This window comes from Bos indicus x Bos taurus, chromosome 3 (assembly GCF_003369695.1).
Source record: "Bos indicus x Bos taurus breed Angus x Brahman F1 hybrid chromosome 3, Bos_hybrid_MaternalHap_v2.0, whole genome shotgun sequence".
Lineage (NCBI taxonomy): Eukaryota > Metazoa > Chordata > Mammalia > Artiodactyla > Bovidae > Bos > Bos indicus x Bos taurus.
In genome coordinates, this window is record NC_040078.1 from 103,155,273 (window position 1) to 103,170,584 (window position 15,312).

The 15,312-nt window shown below is 42.3% G+C and overlaps 2 protein-coding genes across 16 annotated transcripts in view; one reads left to right on the forward strand and one right to left on the reverse strand.

Annotated features, from left to right (window-relative positions):
• Positions 1-15,312, reverse strand: part of LOC113890028 (olfactory receptor 2D2-like) — a 192,972-nt gene that overhangs the window by 91,760 nt on the left and 85,900 nt on the right. The window lies entirely within an intron of this gene.
• Positions 8,158-9,285, forward strand: LOC113890027 (putative olfactory receptor 2B3). Its single transcript, XM_027537557.1, has one exon. The coding sequence runs from the start codon at positions 8,267-8,269 to the stop codon at positions 9,212-9,214; it is 948 nt and encodes a 315-aa protein (XP_027393358.1). The 5' UTR covers positions 8,158-8,266; the 3' UTR covers positions 9,215-9,285.

The following is a 15,312-nucleotide window of genomic DNA, read 5'->3' on the forward strand; positions in this document are numbered from 1 at the left end:
TCTATGTAAAAAATCAAGGATTCTACATTAAAACTCCTATAATTAATTAATTTAGTAATGTTACAGGATTCAGGATGAACACATAAAAATCAATTTTATTCCTATATACTAGCAATGAACAATTGGAAACTAGAATTAAATACATAATATTATTTATGATGGACTTCCCAGGCAGTTCAGTGGTAAAGAATCTGCTTGCTAATGCAGGAACCGCAGGAGATGCAGGTTCGATCCCTGGATCAGCAAGATCCACTGGAGAAGGAAATGGCAACCCACTCCAGTATTCTTGCTGAGATAATCCTATGGACAGAGGGGCCTGGTGGGCTACAGTCCATGGGGGCTGCAAAGAGTCAGAAAAAACTGAGCAACTGAGCATGCATGAACACTATTTTTAACTTCATAAAAGTCAAATGCTTAGACATAAATTAACAAAACATGAACTATCATACCCTTCAAAACAGCCTAAAGACGGTAGATTTTGCAGTAATAGAGATAAAAGGCATGACATCATCCATTAAAGAACCATGACATTAGATTTACATCTGGAATGATCACTCTGGCTCTCATGTGGAAACTAAATTGAAAGAGAAGGATACCAGCTGCTGCACTCACTCAGGCAGGAACAGATGAGAAGCTGAACTGTTGAATAAAAGAGCAGCTACTGAACATGAGAGGTTGGTATTAGATAAGAGGTCTTTATGAGGTAGACTCATTAGCTAGGTAGGTATAGGTAGCTCATTAGGAAATGGTGAGGTAGACAGAGGAGTCAAGGGTGAATCCCAGGTCTGGTTAATCAAGTGGGTGATGGGGGATGAGTGCAGAGTGTAGCCCTTTCCTGCCCTCCAAACCCATTCTTTATGGTGCATAGAAACTCTCCCTGGCTTGCCTGCCCAGGCCTCCCAACCCCCCGCCATTTCTCAATTCAAGCACTTGGTCTAATTGATATTCATATTTCTGGCCCTTTAGACTATGAAGCTGAGAAGGGAGCACCTGAGAGGAACAGGAGGCATTGGGATGGGAGGATCAGGCTCTTGAGTGTTTGGTCTTGAGTGCTACACTGGGAGGGTGAAAAGTGAGCTTGGGGCTTGGGAAGGCTGCTATGGGGCCTGGAGAATGCCACAAAGGCTCATTAAAACATCTGATCTGTCCTCCCTGAGGATCAGGAGCAGAATACTAAAGGAGGACCCAGCAGGCCCCCAGTGCATCCCACCCTGAGCCCAGCACCAGGTCAGGAGAAGGGCCTGAGGCAGGGAACTGAACCATGCTCACCCACTCCTGGGCAGCCCTGTGTTCCCCATATGTCTGACTGTGTGCCTGCCTGCTTCCACCTCCTTTCCATCCTTATCAGGCCACCCAGGCCTGTTCCCTGAACTCTGTCCTCCTCTGTTCGCTGACTTCTCTGTGTACAGTGGTCTATCCGACTCTTGGTCATTTTCTTTCCTTCCTTTTTTTTTTTTTTTTGAATATTCAGAGATTTAAATTTTATCTTATTTTTAAACTTTACAATATTGTATTAGTTTTGCCAAATATCGAAATGAATCCGCCACAGGTATACCCGCGTTCCCCATCCTGAACCCTCCTCCCTCCTCCCTCCCCTACCCTCCCTCTGGGTCGTCCCAGTGCACCAGCCCCAAGCATCCAGTACTGTGCATCGAACCTGGACTGGCGACTTGTTTCATACATGATATTATACATGTTTCAATGCTATTCTCCCAAATCTCCCCACCCTCTCCCTCTCCCACAGAGTCCATAAGACTGATCTATACATTGGTGTCTCTTTTGCTGTCTCGTACACAGGGTTATTGTTACCATCTTTCTAAATTCCATATATATGTGTTAGTATACTGTATTGGTGTTTTTCTTTCTGGCTTACTTCTCTCTGTATAATAGGTTCCAGTTTTCCGAGTGAGCTCCTCAGCTGAGGGAGAGAAAAGTAGAAGAAAGTGAAGGCTGTTGTATGGAGCTGAGGCATTTGACTCTCCTCTGAAGCCCACTGAGGATAGAAGTCAAGACACTGGTAAGGATAGATCAAGGTATTGATGACAAGTTAATAGAAGTTAGAACCTGGAAGGGGACATTAGAAGTAGGAAGAGCTGTGAAGTTCTTATTTAGGAAGGGGAGAGATGTAACTGCTTCTAAACAGGATATTGGTATCCTAGCACTCTTTTCTGGTACAGCCTTAGGCCAGGCCTTGGGATGGATGGGAAGAAGGCTCATAGTGGGCTTGAGCTCCCCATTCACTTGCTCCTGGTCCTTCTATCCCACTGCACATTCCTCAGTTTTTCACCATAAGACTATGAGTGGGATGCTTACTGAGAGACTACTACAGTGGTCCAGGCATCAGGTCCAGATGAAGCTGAAAGAAGAAGCGCACAGAAGGATGACCTAGAGAGAGTGAACCAGAGACCTTCCCACCTGACCAGCCGCACTAGTCCCAATGACACTTTGCTTGATCCTCTTATGGGGTCAGCAAGTTCACTATCTCCCAGGTCAGTTGATCCTATCCGTGATCTGCCCTCACTAATGTAAGTTAGTTATATTTTGCTGGAATTTACCTCCCTAGTAGAATTCGCAAGTGCACTTTTTAGGACCTGGAACAAGTCTCATCCATCTTCCACATGAAAGCCTTTCAGAGAGTAGGCCCTCAGCTTCCAGAATTCTCCTACCCTTTCATTCCATGTGGCAAACACCCCCACTTGCCTCAACTCTTCCTCACATCATGTTGTTTCCAGATGTTTCTCTATAACCTCTTTCAACTTACCTATCGTCCCCTTAAAACGTGGCCCCAGAAGGTGGTCTGGCTTCTACAGACACAATTCCATGATACCTCCTGTGATCTCACAGCATCTTTTCTCAGTTTTGTCACTTTACAATGATGTTTTAGGAACATCCTTGCATTGATCCCTTTCAGTCTTCAGTTATTTCTCAGCTGAGCTGGCTAGGTATGGCTGGCTTTGTGAGCAGAGGGGCAGGGAATTTTACATTGGTGCTACAGCATTTTTTGTTGTTGTTGGCGTACGCTTCTTGTTCTATCCAGTTGAGACTTGAAATCTGATTTGCACTGACATGATCAGATCTTCTTCCTCACCATCTACACAAGATGTGAAGAAAGAACCTGTGAGACTGGTCCATGGGAATGTATCTTGAATTTTCTGGTGCTTACAGTTAGATGTCAGACATGACTGAGTGCATACACACACACACAGTTAAATGATCTGTATCCTCCTCATTCATACATCTTCCCCTTTGTTTATGCTCTATTGAAACTGCCTCTCAAGACTTGTGTTCTTAGTTTTGTTGCTGTCTGCTTCCTCAGAGACCATGCACTAGCACCTCTTTCCCTTCTTTCGGACTTCCTCCAGTGTAATACACATTCTGAACTTTTACCTTAAGAAAATGACAAAGGAAACAAAGCACTCCCCTCACCTTATGTCCCAATCTTAGATATCTCCTCATCTCAGTCCTTCTCTTTATAGCCAAGTTCGCTCCTCATAACCCACTGATTTCTGCCTTCATCACTCCACAGAAATTTCCCACATCCAAGCAACTAATAAGTCTAGCATTATTGCATTTTTTGAAAAGTTTTAATTCCTCTTGCTCTCTCTATAGCATTTAGCATCATATACGCTCTTGGAGATGGTAGTTCCCTGAGCTTACACTGTCAAGCTCTCCTGCCTCCCTGGATGCTCTTGTTCAAGCCCATCTCTTCTCCTGCTGATCTCTCCAGTGTTCCTCCTCCCAGGTTGCGTCTTTGGAGCCTCTGTACTCTCTCTGAGGTACCCCTGAGAGTTCTCATCCATTCTGTGCCTTAATTACCTTCTAAAGTTTGATTTTCTGCTTAGATCTCTTTCCTGAGCTGCAAGGCAATCTGTCTAACTCTTTGATGATCAGATCCTCCAGGACACTCGATGTTTCAAACTCTGCATGTCTACAATAGAATTAATAATGACTTTCTGACCATTTTCTCCCCACCCCATCACTCTTTCTTTCACCTCCACCTGTCCTGTAATGGTGTTACTGTCAACTTAGCTTCCCAGGTCTGAAACCTCAAACTCATGCTTGTTTCCTCCCTCTTGCTCATCTTCTGTACCGCTCGGTTACCAAGTCTTGTCCACCTCTCTCTCTAATCTCTCTTCTCTTCTTTGTTGTCTGGAATGTTACCGTTCTCCTGTCTTTCCTTCATACCTCTCAGCTGGTCTTTCTCCAATGTCTTTTCCTAACTTCCACCCAAATAGTGATATTTCTAAAATCTAAGTAGGAAGTCAGGAAACACCTGGGGTAACAAGCAAATTTGGCCTTGGAATACAGGATGAGGCAAAGCAAAAGCTAACAGAGTTTTGCTCAGAAAACACACTGGTCATAGCAAACACCCTCTTCCGACACAAGAGAAGACTCTACACATGGACATCACCAGATGGTCAACACCAAAATCAGATTGATTATATTCTTTGCAGCCAAAGATGGAGAAGCTCTATACAGTCAGCAAAAAAAGACCAGGAGCTGACTGTGGCTCAGATCATGAACTCCTTATTGCCAAATTCAGACTGAAATCGAAGAAAGTAGGGGAAACCACTAGACCATTCAGGTATGACCTAAATCAAATCCCTTATGATTATACAGTGGAAGTGAGAAATAGATTTAAGGGACTAGATCTGATAGATAGAGTGCCTGATGAACTGTGGAGACAGGGTACAGGAGACAGGAGTACATTGTACAGGAAACAGGGATCAAGACCATCCCCATGGAAAAGAAATGCAAAAAAGCAAAACGGCTGTCTGGGGAGGCCTTACAAATAGCTGTGAAAAGAAGAGAAGCAAAAAGCAAAGGAGAAAAAGAAAGATATAAACATCTGAATGCAGAGTTCCAAAGAATATCAAGAAGAGATAAGAAAGCCTTCCTCAGTGATCAATGCAAAGAAATAGAGTAAAACAACAAAATGGGAAAGACTGGAGATCTCTTCAAGAAAATTAGAGATACCAAGAGAACATTTCATGCAAAGATGGGCTCGATAAAGGACAGAAATGATATGGACCTAACAGAAGCAGAAGATATTAAGAAGAGGTGGCAAGAATACACAGAAGAACTGTACAAAAAAGAGCTTCATGACCCAGATAGATAGTCATGATGGTGTGATCACTCACCTAGAGCCAGACATCCTGGAATGTGAAGTCAAGTGGGCCTTAGGAAGCATCACTATGAACAAAGCTAGTGGAGGTGATGGAATTCCAGTTGAGGTATTTCAAATCCTGAAAGATGATGCTGTGAAAGTGCTACACTCAACATGCCAACAAATTTGGAAAACTCAGCAGTGGCCACAGGACTGGAAAAGGTCAGTTTTCATTCCAATCCCAAAGAAAGGCAATGCCAAAGAATGCTCAAACTACTGCACAATTCCACTCATCTCACATGCTAGTAAAGTAATGCTCAAAATTCTCCAGCCAGGCTTCAGCAATACATGAACCATGAACTTCCAAATGTTCAAGCTGGTTTCAGAAAAGGCGGAGGAACCAGAGATCAAATTGCCAACATCCACGGGATCATCAAAAAAGCAAGAGAGCTCCAGAAAAACATCTAGGTCTGCTTTATTGACTATGCCAAAGCCTTTGACTGTGTGGATCACAATAAACTGTGGGAAATTCTGAAAGAGATGGGAATACCAGACCACCTGACCTGCCTCTTGAGAAAACTGTATGCAGGTCAGGAAACAACAGTTAGAACTAGACACGGAACAACAGACTGGTTCCAAATAGGAAAAGGAGTACGTCAAGGCTGTATATTGTTACCCTGCTTATTTAACTTATATGCAGAGTACAGCATGAGAAACGCTGGGCTGGAAGAAGCACAAGCTGAAATCAAGACTGCCAGGAGAAATATCAATAACCTCAGATATGCAAGTGACATCACCCTTGTGGTAGAAAGTGAAGAGGAACTAAAAAGCCTCTTGATGAAAGTGAAAGAGGAGAGTGGAGTCCCTTGGACTGCAAGGAGATCCAACTAGTCCATTTTAAAGATCAGTTCTGGGTGTTCTTTGGAAGGACTGATGCTAAAGCTGAAACTCCAATACTTTGGCCACCTCATGTGAAGAGTTGACTCATTGGAAAATACCCTGATGCTTGGAGGGATTGGGGGCAGGAGAAGAAGGGGATGACAGAGGATGAGATGGCTGGATGGCATCACCGACTCGATGGACATGTGTTTGAGTGAACTCCAGGAGTTGGTGATGGACAGGGAGCCCTGGCGTGCTGTGATTCATGGGGTTGCAAAGAGTCAGACGTGACTGAGCAACTGAACTGAACTGAAGCCTTAATGAATTATTTCTCTGCTTAAGACTCACCTGATGCTTGCCATGGCCTAAATGATCGAGTCTATGCTCATTACCAAGGTACCCAATACCTTTTTCTTCCTATTGTTTGCAAACCAGCCTGCCCTCAGACCTTATCACACGTGTCCCCTGGTTGTACAAAACTCTCTCTCGTTTGATCCTTTGTAACTACTACTCCATTTGCTTGCAAAACTCTTCCTAGTTTTCCAACTTCCTACTCTTCTTTGCTTAGCTAATTCCTATTCATCTTTTAAGATTCACATCATGGGCCCTGTTTTTGGAGAAGTTTAGCTTTCAAAGGCTAGTTCAGGTGCTTCTTTAATGGGTCCCCATGACCCTCTATACTTACTCTTGTCATAGCACTTACCACTTGAGTACCATTCATTGTTTATCTGTCTCCTTCCTATGTGTGTTCTTTGAGGGTAGAAATTTTTTATTTCTGTATCCCTAGTGCTTAACACAGCATTGGCTGCCAGCCCATATTTCCATCAGAGGGATAAATACATTGGAATGTGATTTGTGTCTTTATTCTTCTATTTCCCCCAAAACACTGTGAGCTTCTTCAGGATTAGGAGTATACCATGTTTGTTCTGGTCTCTTTCAGTTTTGTTTACCATTTGATATACAACACCAGGAAGATAATTTGACTGGAATGAACATCACTGAGCTTCCACTTTGTGCTAGCTACAGTGCTGTGTGTGCCATGCATATCATATATTACTTCTCACAGGTTCTGTTCCTGTTTCTGGTAGATATTATGTAGATTTTACAGAGAAGGAAATGAGGTTAAAGGAGACTAAATTACTTGAACTGGCCACAGTTGAAGTACCAAGACTTGAATGTCAATCTTCTGATTCCAAATCCCATGTTCCTCCACTAGAACCACTTCCTATGATGCCAAAAATGAAGAATCAGCTCTAACTTTTGAGATATAAACTAAACTTTGGAGCTCCCTGACTGTCATAAGTCTCGACTCTAGGAGAGAAAGAGACCCCAAAGTATAGATTACCACTGGGAAGGTATTCCCATCAAGCTGAAAGAATCAGAGATGCCAAAGCTGACTTCAAGCCAAAAAGACAGCTATTATTCTGCCTCAATTATAGTCTGAGGGTCAAGCAGGAAGACTTTTTTTCTGTTGTGAATAAGGCCAGGAAGAGGCCCAGTGGTGAGCAACTCCATCTGAAATAAAATCAGATATGAGGAAGCTTCCAGAGACACCAAAGATTCAAGAAACACAGACCTGGATAAAATTTTCAAAAAAATTTTCATATTCTGGAGTCATATAATCTTGCCCATATTTCTGACTTGCCCTGCCTGTATATATGTAGTGATTTGAAGTTTAAAGCACCAAAGGAAAGAGTTTTGAGTTATTTGTTTTTTGACAGGAGGGAGAAGGAAACTTCAAATCTTCGTCATCACACTCTACACTGAAGACTAAGGCAGAAGAACCTCAAGCAATGTGCTATGTGGTTGTGGCTCCTGAAGCACAAGAGAGCAGATGGCCTTGCTAGGACTAAGAGAGGAAACACAATGAGAAACTGGAAGTTCTGATGAAAGATTCACACTTGAGAGAATGAAAATCTCATAAAGTTTTCCCTGCCCTTCCCTAATTTAACCTCATCCTAGACAGACCTCAGTCAATGACCTGATATTAGTCCCGAGTGAGAAGGGGACGACAGAGGATGAGATGGCTGGATGGCATCACTGACTCGATGGACGTGAGTCTCAGTGAACTCCGGGAGTTGGTGATGGACAGGGAGGCCTGGCGTGCTGCGATTCATGGGGTCTCAAAGAGTCAGATACGACTGAGCGACTGATCTGATCTGATCTGAGTATCTAAATAAAATCATCGACCTTGCCAACAACTGAACAATCATGGTGATTGATATGCATCCTAAGCTGGGACAATAGTTGGTTCATTTCTCTTTCTGCAGCTGTAGGAGAATGCAGGATTTCCTCTGGGAGAACCAGAGCTCCGTGTCTGAGTTCATCCTTCTGGGCTTCTCCAAGGATTCCCAAATTAATACAATCCTCTTCAACATCTTCCTCTTCCTCTATGTCTCTACTCTTGTGGGCAATGGGCTCATTGTCACCTTAATCCACCTGGACTCCCGCCTCAATACACCCATGTATTTTTTCCTCAGTGTCCTCTCCATGCTGGATATGAGCTATGTCACCACCACTGTGCCCCAGATGTTGGTGCATCTGGTCTGTCAGAAGAAAACTATCTCTTATGTTGGGTGTGTGGCCCAGATGTACATCTTTCTGGTGTTGGGCATCACTGAGGGCTGGCTGTTCTCTGTCATGGCCTGTGATAGATATGTGGCCATCTGCTACCCACTCAGGTACAATGTTATCATGAGCCCATGGCTGTGTGGGGCAATGGTGGTCTTTTGTGGACTGTGGGGGGTGAGCTGCTCTCTAGTTTACACTGTCTTCACTATGCGCCTGCCCTACTGTGGCCCCAATGAGATCAACCACTTCTTCTGTGAGGTTCCTGCTGTTCTAAAGCTGGCCTGTGCAGATACATCCCTCAATGACCAAGTAGATTTCATCCTAGGTTTCATCCTTCTTCTGGTACCCCTTTCCTTCATTCTGGCTTCTTACATCCGCATCTTTGCCACCATATTGAGAATTCGCTCGGCCCAAGGTCGGCTCAAGGCCTTCTCCACCTGTGCCTCCCACATCACTGTGGTCACCATGTTCTGTGGACCCGCCATGTTTATGTACATGAACCCTGGGGCAAATGCCTCCCCAGAGTGGGACAAGAAACTTGCCCTGTTCTACAACGTCATCTCTGCCTTTCTCAACCCCATTATCTATAGCCTCAGAAACAAAGATGTAAAGAGAGCTTTCCTCAAGCTAACAGGCTGGGGCAGGACCACTGAATGAGGTCACTGGAACACAGAAGGCTACGACCAGACCTGAAACCATAGGTTCTGTGGTCCTTCCACCCCATTCCCTACCATAACCCTATAGATAGGCAAGAATCACTGACTGTTAGGGGAGATGATATGGAAAGTAGGTACCTGGGTGGGACGTGATGACTCCAGTGGGCTCTCTTCAAACATCAAGAGACTAAACTATGGACATCTTGCCGAGGAAAGATCCATGTCTAATTTTTTCCTGTTTCCCCAGGGCCCATCAAAGAGCCTGACAAATCAAAGCATTTACTCAAAGCAAATGTTGAGTAACTGAATTCATGAGGATTGGACCTATTAAATCAACTCTAGGTAGATGGGACAAGATGGGTCATAGGACCCAGATTAGTGAACTTTATTTTATCTCAATAAAGAGCATCAACAGATCTAAAGAAACAGTTTCAGGGTAAAGGAAAGGTGACCTTTAGAATGGGATTCAAGGGTTGGTGATTGTCCATCCAGTATTTCCATGATGTGCCCCTGCTATGGTGAAGAGATACTTTGAGGGAGTCTCTCAGTGATACAGGTAAAATGTCACCCAAAAGAAATTGTAGTGGGTCAGAGCTCATACTTTGCAGCAAGCCATCACTTTGTAGGATTGTTGTGAGAAGTCAGTGTAGGTAACATTCTCAAAACAGTGCTTGATACACTGCTTGCTTTACATAAACATTGTCCTTCTTCTTGTTATAGTTGACTTCTTTTTCCTAACACCTCAGTTACCAAGCAAACAACTGAGACCATTTCCACTTACAGACAGTAGCCATTCTGCTCTCTGGAAAGGGATAGCTCGCAATACAATTGAAAAGGTTGGTATTTGTGTATACTTCATCCTTACGTGGATTTAGTGAGTTCGGTAAGTAGGATCTGTCACCAAGAAGCTTATCAGCGAAACTATAGAAAAATAATATCCCTTCAAGATACCAAAAGAGAGGCCCTGATTGCAAACAACCACTGCTCCTCAAGGATACCTCCATTGATATTCTCCCAGGGTAGAGCTTTCAAAATAAATATTTGTCTATATCTGAATTGAGTAATGATGGTGTTAGTAGAGTACTTTATTCAAGAGGATATCAACAGGTATGGAAAGAGATGGATATCATAAAGGGTGCTGGTTCCTCTTACCAGTGCCAGAGCCTTTTACCCATGGCTGTGGCCCCTGAGAGTCCCCAGCACCCTCTAGGAGGCACAGAAAAACTGCTCCACAGAATCTTAGGAATTGTACTGGCCACACAGCATCTATCATACCAAGAAAGGCAGGTAACACCGCAGTGAGGCCTGAGTCAGAGAAGTAAGCTTTCACCTTTAAAGAATCACCTGCAAGTTTTGGTTTCACTCTTTCTACTAACTAGAGAACAAACAAAAAGGAGGCAGGAGTTCCTGGCATTTATTTTATCCTTGTCATCATCCTGACATCCCACAGTTCATAGAGCCATCCCAGTCTTTCCCATTCCAAATTTAGCTTTGAATTTGAAAGTCTAGATCACCTAGTGGAACGAAGGACAGGTTATTCAAGGAAACGGTGCCATGGCGAAATATTGTCAAATTCTTACTTTGAACCCACAGGAAATTTAAAGCCATTAGGCTCCCTTCTGACAAATATTAGGCCTTTTTAGCATCAGAATTGTTGAATCGACATTAATTAACAGTCCTCAATAAAAAAAGTGATGGTTCCCATGAAGGTGATACAGATTCAATCTAACTGAATATCAGTGAAGCTGCTTTGGACTCAGTAAGAAAGTACTGGTGATTGTGGTGTTGATGACAGAATGAATATAACTTGTAGAGGAAGAATAATGTTTGACCTTCCCACTCCACAGCATATTATAGGATGTTTGTTGACCATGTTTTGAAAAGTAGTAAGGAACAGGGTTTGAGGAGAGATCCTGGGGCACTGGGAGAGCAAGTGAGCAGGAGTCATGTACAAAGACTGGAAGGATGCACCAAGTCCCCCAAATCACAAACGCAAAGGAAGGATAGGAGTTGATGATGCTATCCAGGCTACATCAAGATACTAGTGGGATGATAGGAAAAAATGGGAAGACAAAAGGGTTTGATTAGGCCAGACAACAGCATGGTAGGATTAGAAGTTGAAGAGAACAAGAAGAGACTGGGTTGCGGAAAATTTAGAATTGAGAGTGAAAACTCTTGAAAGAGTTTATGAATAAGCCCATCTGAGAGTGTTGTCCCTAGGGAAGTTTCAGATTTTTGGTAAAGAGATAGAAGGCAAATTCAATGAAGAGATTTGGGGTGTGGTTTAATTTTAGGAAACAGGATTTCCGAGAGAAGTTACAGGGAGAAGAGATGAAGCTCAGTATGGGATGGAACATATGGGATGCATGGATGCTCAGTGGCTGAATATTTTGGTAGGCCAATATTTTGTATTGGCCATATTTTTGGCCAATACATTGGCCAAAGATGAAACAGACAAAACAGGCTTGGAAACCCAGCTCCTTCGTTTACCATTTTTGAGACTTTGGCTGTGGTTCCTAATCACAATGAGCATTTGTAATTCGAGCTTCAGATTTTCTCTTCAGTAAAATGGAGATAATGATACTTATTTTGAAAGGTTTAGAGAGATTGTAGCTTTCTAGGTCCAAAAAAAGAGATACCTCTTTAGGTCCAAAAGATTACACAAGGGAAACTTGATGTAAAGGAGTGTTAACCACAATAAAATAACATATAAGTAACTCAGCGTGGTACCCAAGGGCCGAGGGATAGTAGCCAAGGAAGAATAGACCTGGGAGGGATTCAGACCTCATTGGAGAAGGTATGGTTCAGGCACTGAATTGCAAAGGAGTTCACGGATTTCTTCTTGTTCTTCCCTGTAGCTCAGATGGTAAAGAATCTGCCTGCAATGTAGGAGACCTGGGTTCGATCCCTGGGTCTGGAAGATCTCCTGGAGAAGGGAATGGCAATCCACTCCAGAATTCTTGCCTGGAGAATTCCATGGACAGAGGAGCCTGATGGGCTACAGTCCATGGGATCACAGATGGTCGGATACAACTGAGTGATTAACATTTACTTACTTCATGGATTTAGACAAGCCAGAGTTAGTCTGGAGTTGCTAGGCAACCTATAGGTCACCTTTCAGGGTGCAAGTAAGCTGAAACTATATATTTTTAAAGAAATATGTGTTGGACATTTTTAGCTATTGGTTTGCTTGCATTCTCTGAATTCTGAAGCTATTTTAGTAGCTTTGGAAAGTTCAGTTCAGTTCAGTCACTCAGTCGTGTCCGATTCTTTGTGACCCCATGGACTGCAGCACGCCTGGCCTCCCTGTCCATCACCAACTCCCGGAGTTCACTCAAGCTCATGTTCATTGAGTCAGTGATGCCATCCAACCACCTCATGCTCTGCCATTCCCTTCTCCTCCTGCCTTCAAACTTTCCAGCATCAGGGTCTTTTCAAATGAAAGTTGACTTTGGAAAGTTCACTCTTTTTAAACAATATCTTCTTTATTTTTTTTTTAATTTTCTCTTTCAACTACTTACTTTTGTAAAACACAATATGGCTTTATCACTAGGAAATGAGGAAACAACACAACTGCACTCTTTGCCACATATATGTGAACTGAATAACATGTGCAGTGACCGACAGTCTTTGAAAGAAGTGATAACCGTTCACTAATCATTATGCATCTGCTATTTATGTAGTGATTTATGGCCTGAAGAGCTGGTAGTAAGCTGTATTTACTCAGTTATTTGGTGAACAGTGTTGTTGAGAAACTACTATTATTCAATTTCACCTTGAGAGCTGAAGTCCATGCATGTTTGTAGTTGCTTAGTCGCTACGTTGTATCCGCCTCTTGTGATCCCATGGCTTTAGCCTCCCTGGCTCCTCTGTCCATGGGATTTTCCAGACAAGAATACTGGAGTAGGTTGCCATTTCCATCTCTAGATCTTCTCAACCCTGGGATTGAACCTATGTCTCCTGCATTGGCAGGCAGATTCTTTACCACTGAGCCACAAGGGAAGTCCCCTATGCATGTTAAAATCATGCAAAACAAGAACACCCTGGACTCGGTATTGGGAACTGCTGGTTCCTGCCTGTCTTTCAATGTATGGAATTGTATTTTAAACCAATATGAGGGGTAATACTTCCTACACCCTGCTTACACTTTATTTAAGGGCTGTAATGGCAGAGGAAGTGATGTAAATGAGTTCTTTGAAGTATATCTCTCAAATTAAGTGAATCAATTCCATTTTCTATGCAAAAAAAGAAAAAGACAGAGGAGCAGGAAAGAAGGAAGGTACATAGTTTTCAAATCCTTTAAAGTACTTGCATCAGTAACTTACTATTGGCCTTACCAGTGTGAACTGCTGTCAGACTGTGTTCTCTTTTCCCAAAACTCTCAATACGTCCCATGTATAATCCAAAATCTCTGGTTAATTACTTATTAATTATTATGTGTGCTAAGTTGCTTCAGTTGTGTCTCTGACTCATTGCAACCTTATAGACTGTAACCTGCATACTATACATTAACCCATTCAATATGGTGTAGATTGTCAAATATAGATCAGGGTAAAACACTGTGGTATTCAGAAAATGTGACCTGTTTGCTCAAATTTTTGGTCATTGAAATTAATTTACAAAAATAAAATTCACTCTTTTTGCACTAGAAAGTCATTTTCATAAAGCTGTAAGAAAGGAAATGATGCAAAAAAAAATTTTTTTTTTCTGCTTGAGAATATATAGTTCTCAGATATCTCTAGCTTCCTAAAAGTATGGTTTCTAAACTGGAATGGACAGAAGGAGAGTCAATAAGCTGCCTTCAACACAGAGGAAAGTCTAACGGCTAAGGGGGCCTGCCCGCCTCGTCCCCTAGCATTTGAGAACCTCTCAAATATGTACCACCAGGGTTCAGCAGACATTAAGAAAAACCACCTCATCCAGCAAAAGAATCCTTTTGCTGGGTATATTCTTGCCATATGGCAGGCAATGTTCTAAGGGTTTTGTATATATAGTACCTCACTTAATGCTGACAGGAACCCTCTTTGGTAGATACTATTATTACTTCTATATGCAGATTACAAAGTATAGAAAAACAGCAAGTATGAAGCAGAGCCAGGTGTCAAACCCAGCAGCATGGCCCCAGAGTCCACATTATCAACTTCCACGTGGCTCAGCACGAACAAAGGAGGCTGAAATACACAGGGAGGGGCTGAGAAAACAGAATGAAGAGAAGAGAAGAAAACTTTTTAAAAACCAAAACTATAAATCATTTCCTGAAAGATATAATTAAATATATCATCTATAGAATAAGTAAATGATATGAAAGAAGAGCAATTAAAGAATACAGAACTCTCAGGTGATAAAATAAAAAATTAAAATTAAAATAAATATTCAGTGACATGGTTAGAAAAAAAAAATCAAAGAAATCTTTCTTCTAATTAGAGCTAAATCAAAAAAGGTTCAAATCTGAGTAATAGAAATTCCAGAGTTAGAACAAAGAAAATAAGAGGGAAGTTGTAAAATAAAATTTCCCATAATTGTAGAATCTGAATCCTTCCAAATTCCCTAATCCAGGAATGAAAACAGGCCCACACCAAAGCAAATCACCACAGAACTTCAGATGCTGGGAGAAGGAAGCTTCTAGAGAGGAGAATGAGAACTAGCATGGCACTGATTCTCAATGGCAGCACATGGGGCTGTGAGGCAAAAAAGCAGTGCCTGCAGTATTCTCAGGAATAATCCCACACCAGCCAAATTAAAGGCAACTGCAAGATGCAAGCAGACACAAGTCCATCTCCCATGGCCCCTTTCCTACCAGAAAGTGGTATACAGCAGAAGAAGGCACAAGCTAAGACAGGAAAACATGGGATCCAGGAAATAGTGGACCCAAACTAGAAGCTCTAAAGAGACAGGGGACAGGTGTATGACAGATCTAGATTAGAGTGGGGAAATTATAAGGTGGATAAGATGGCAAAACATCAAGAAGAAATAAGGATAAAGAAGGAAAACAAGGCACAGAGAAAGATATAAGGTGATAATTAACTCAGGAAAAAAACAAAAGCTGTACTACAAAGTAAAGTATTTTATAGTATACCTACTGTAAAATGATTGGTATTT

Bases quoted from the DNA above. Each gene is read 5' to 3' on its own strand.
- LOC113890027 (XM_027537557.1), top strand. From the start codon at position 8,267: ATGCAGGATTTCCTCTGGGAGAACCAGAGCTCCGTGTCTGAGTTCATC.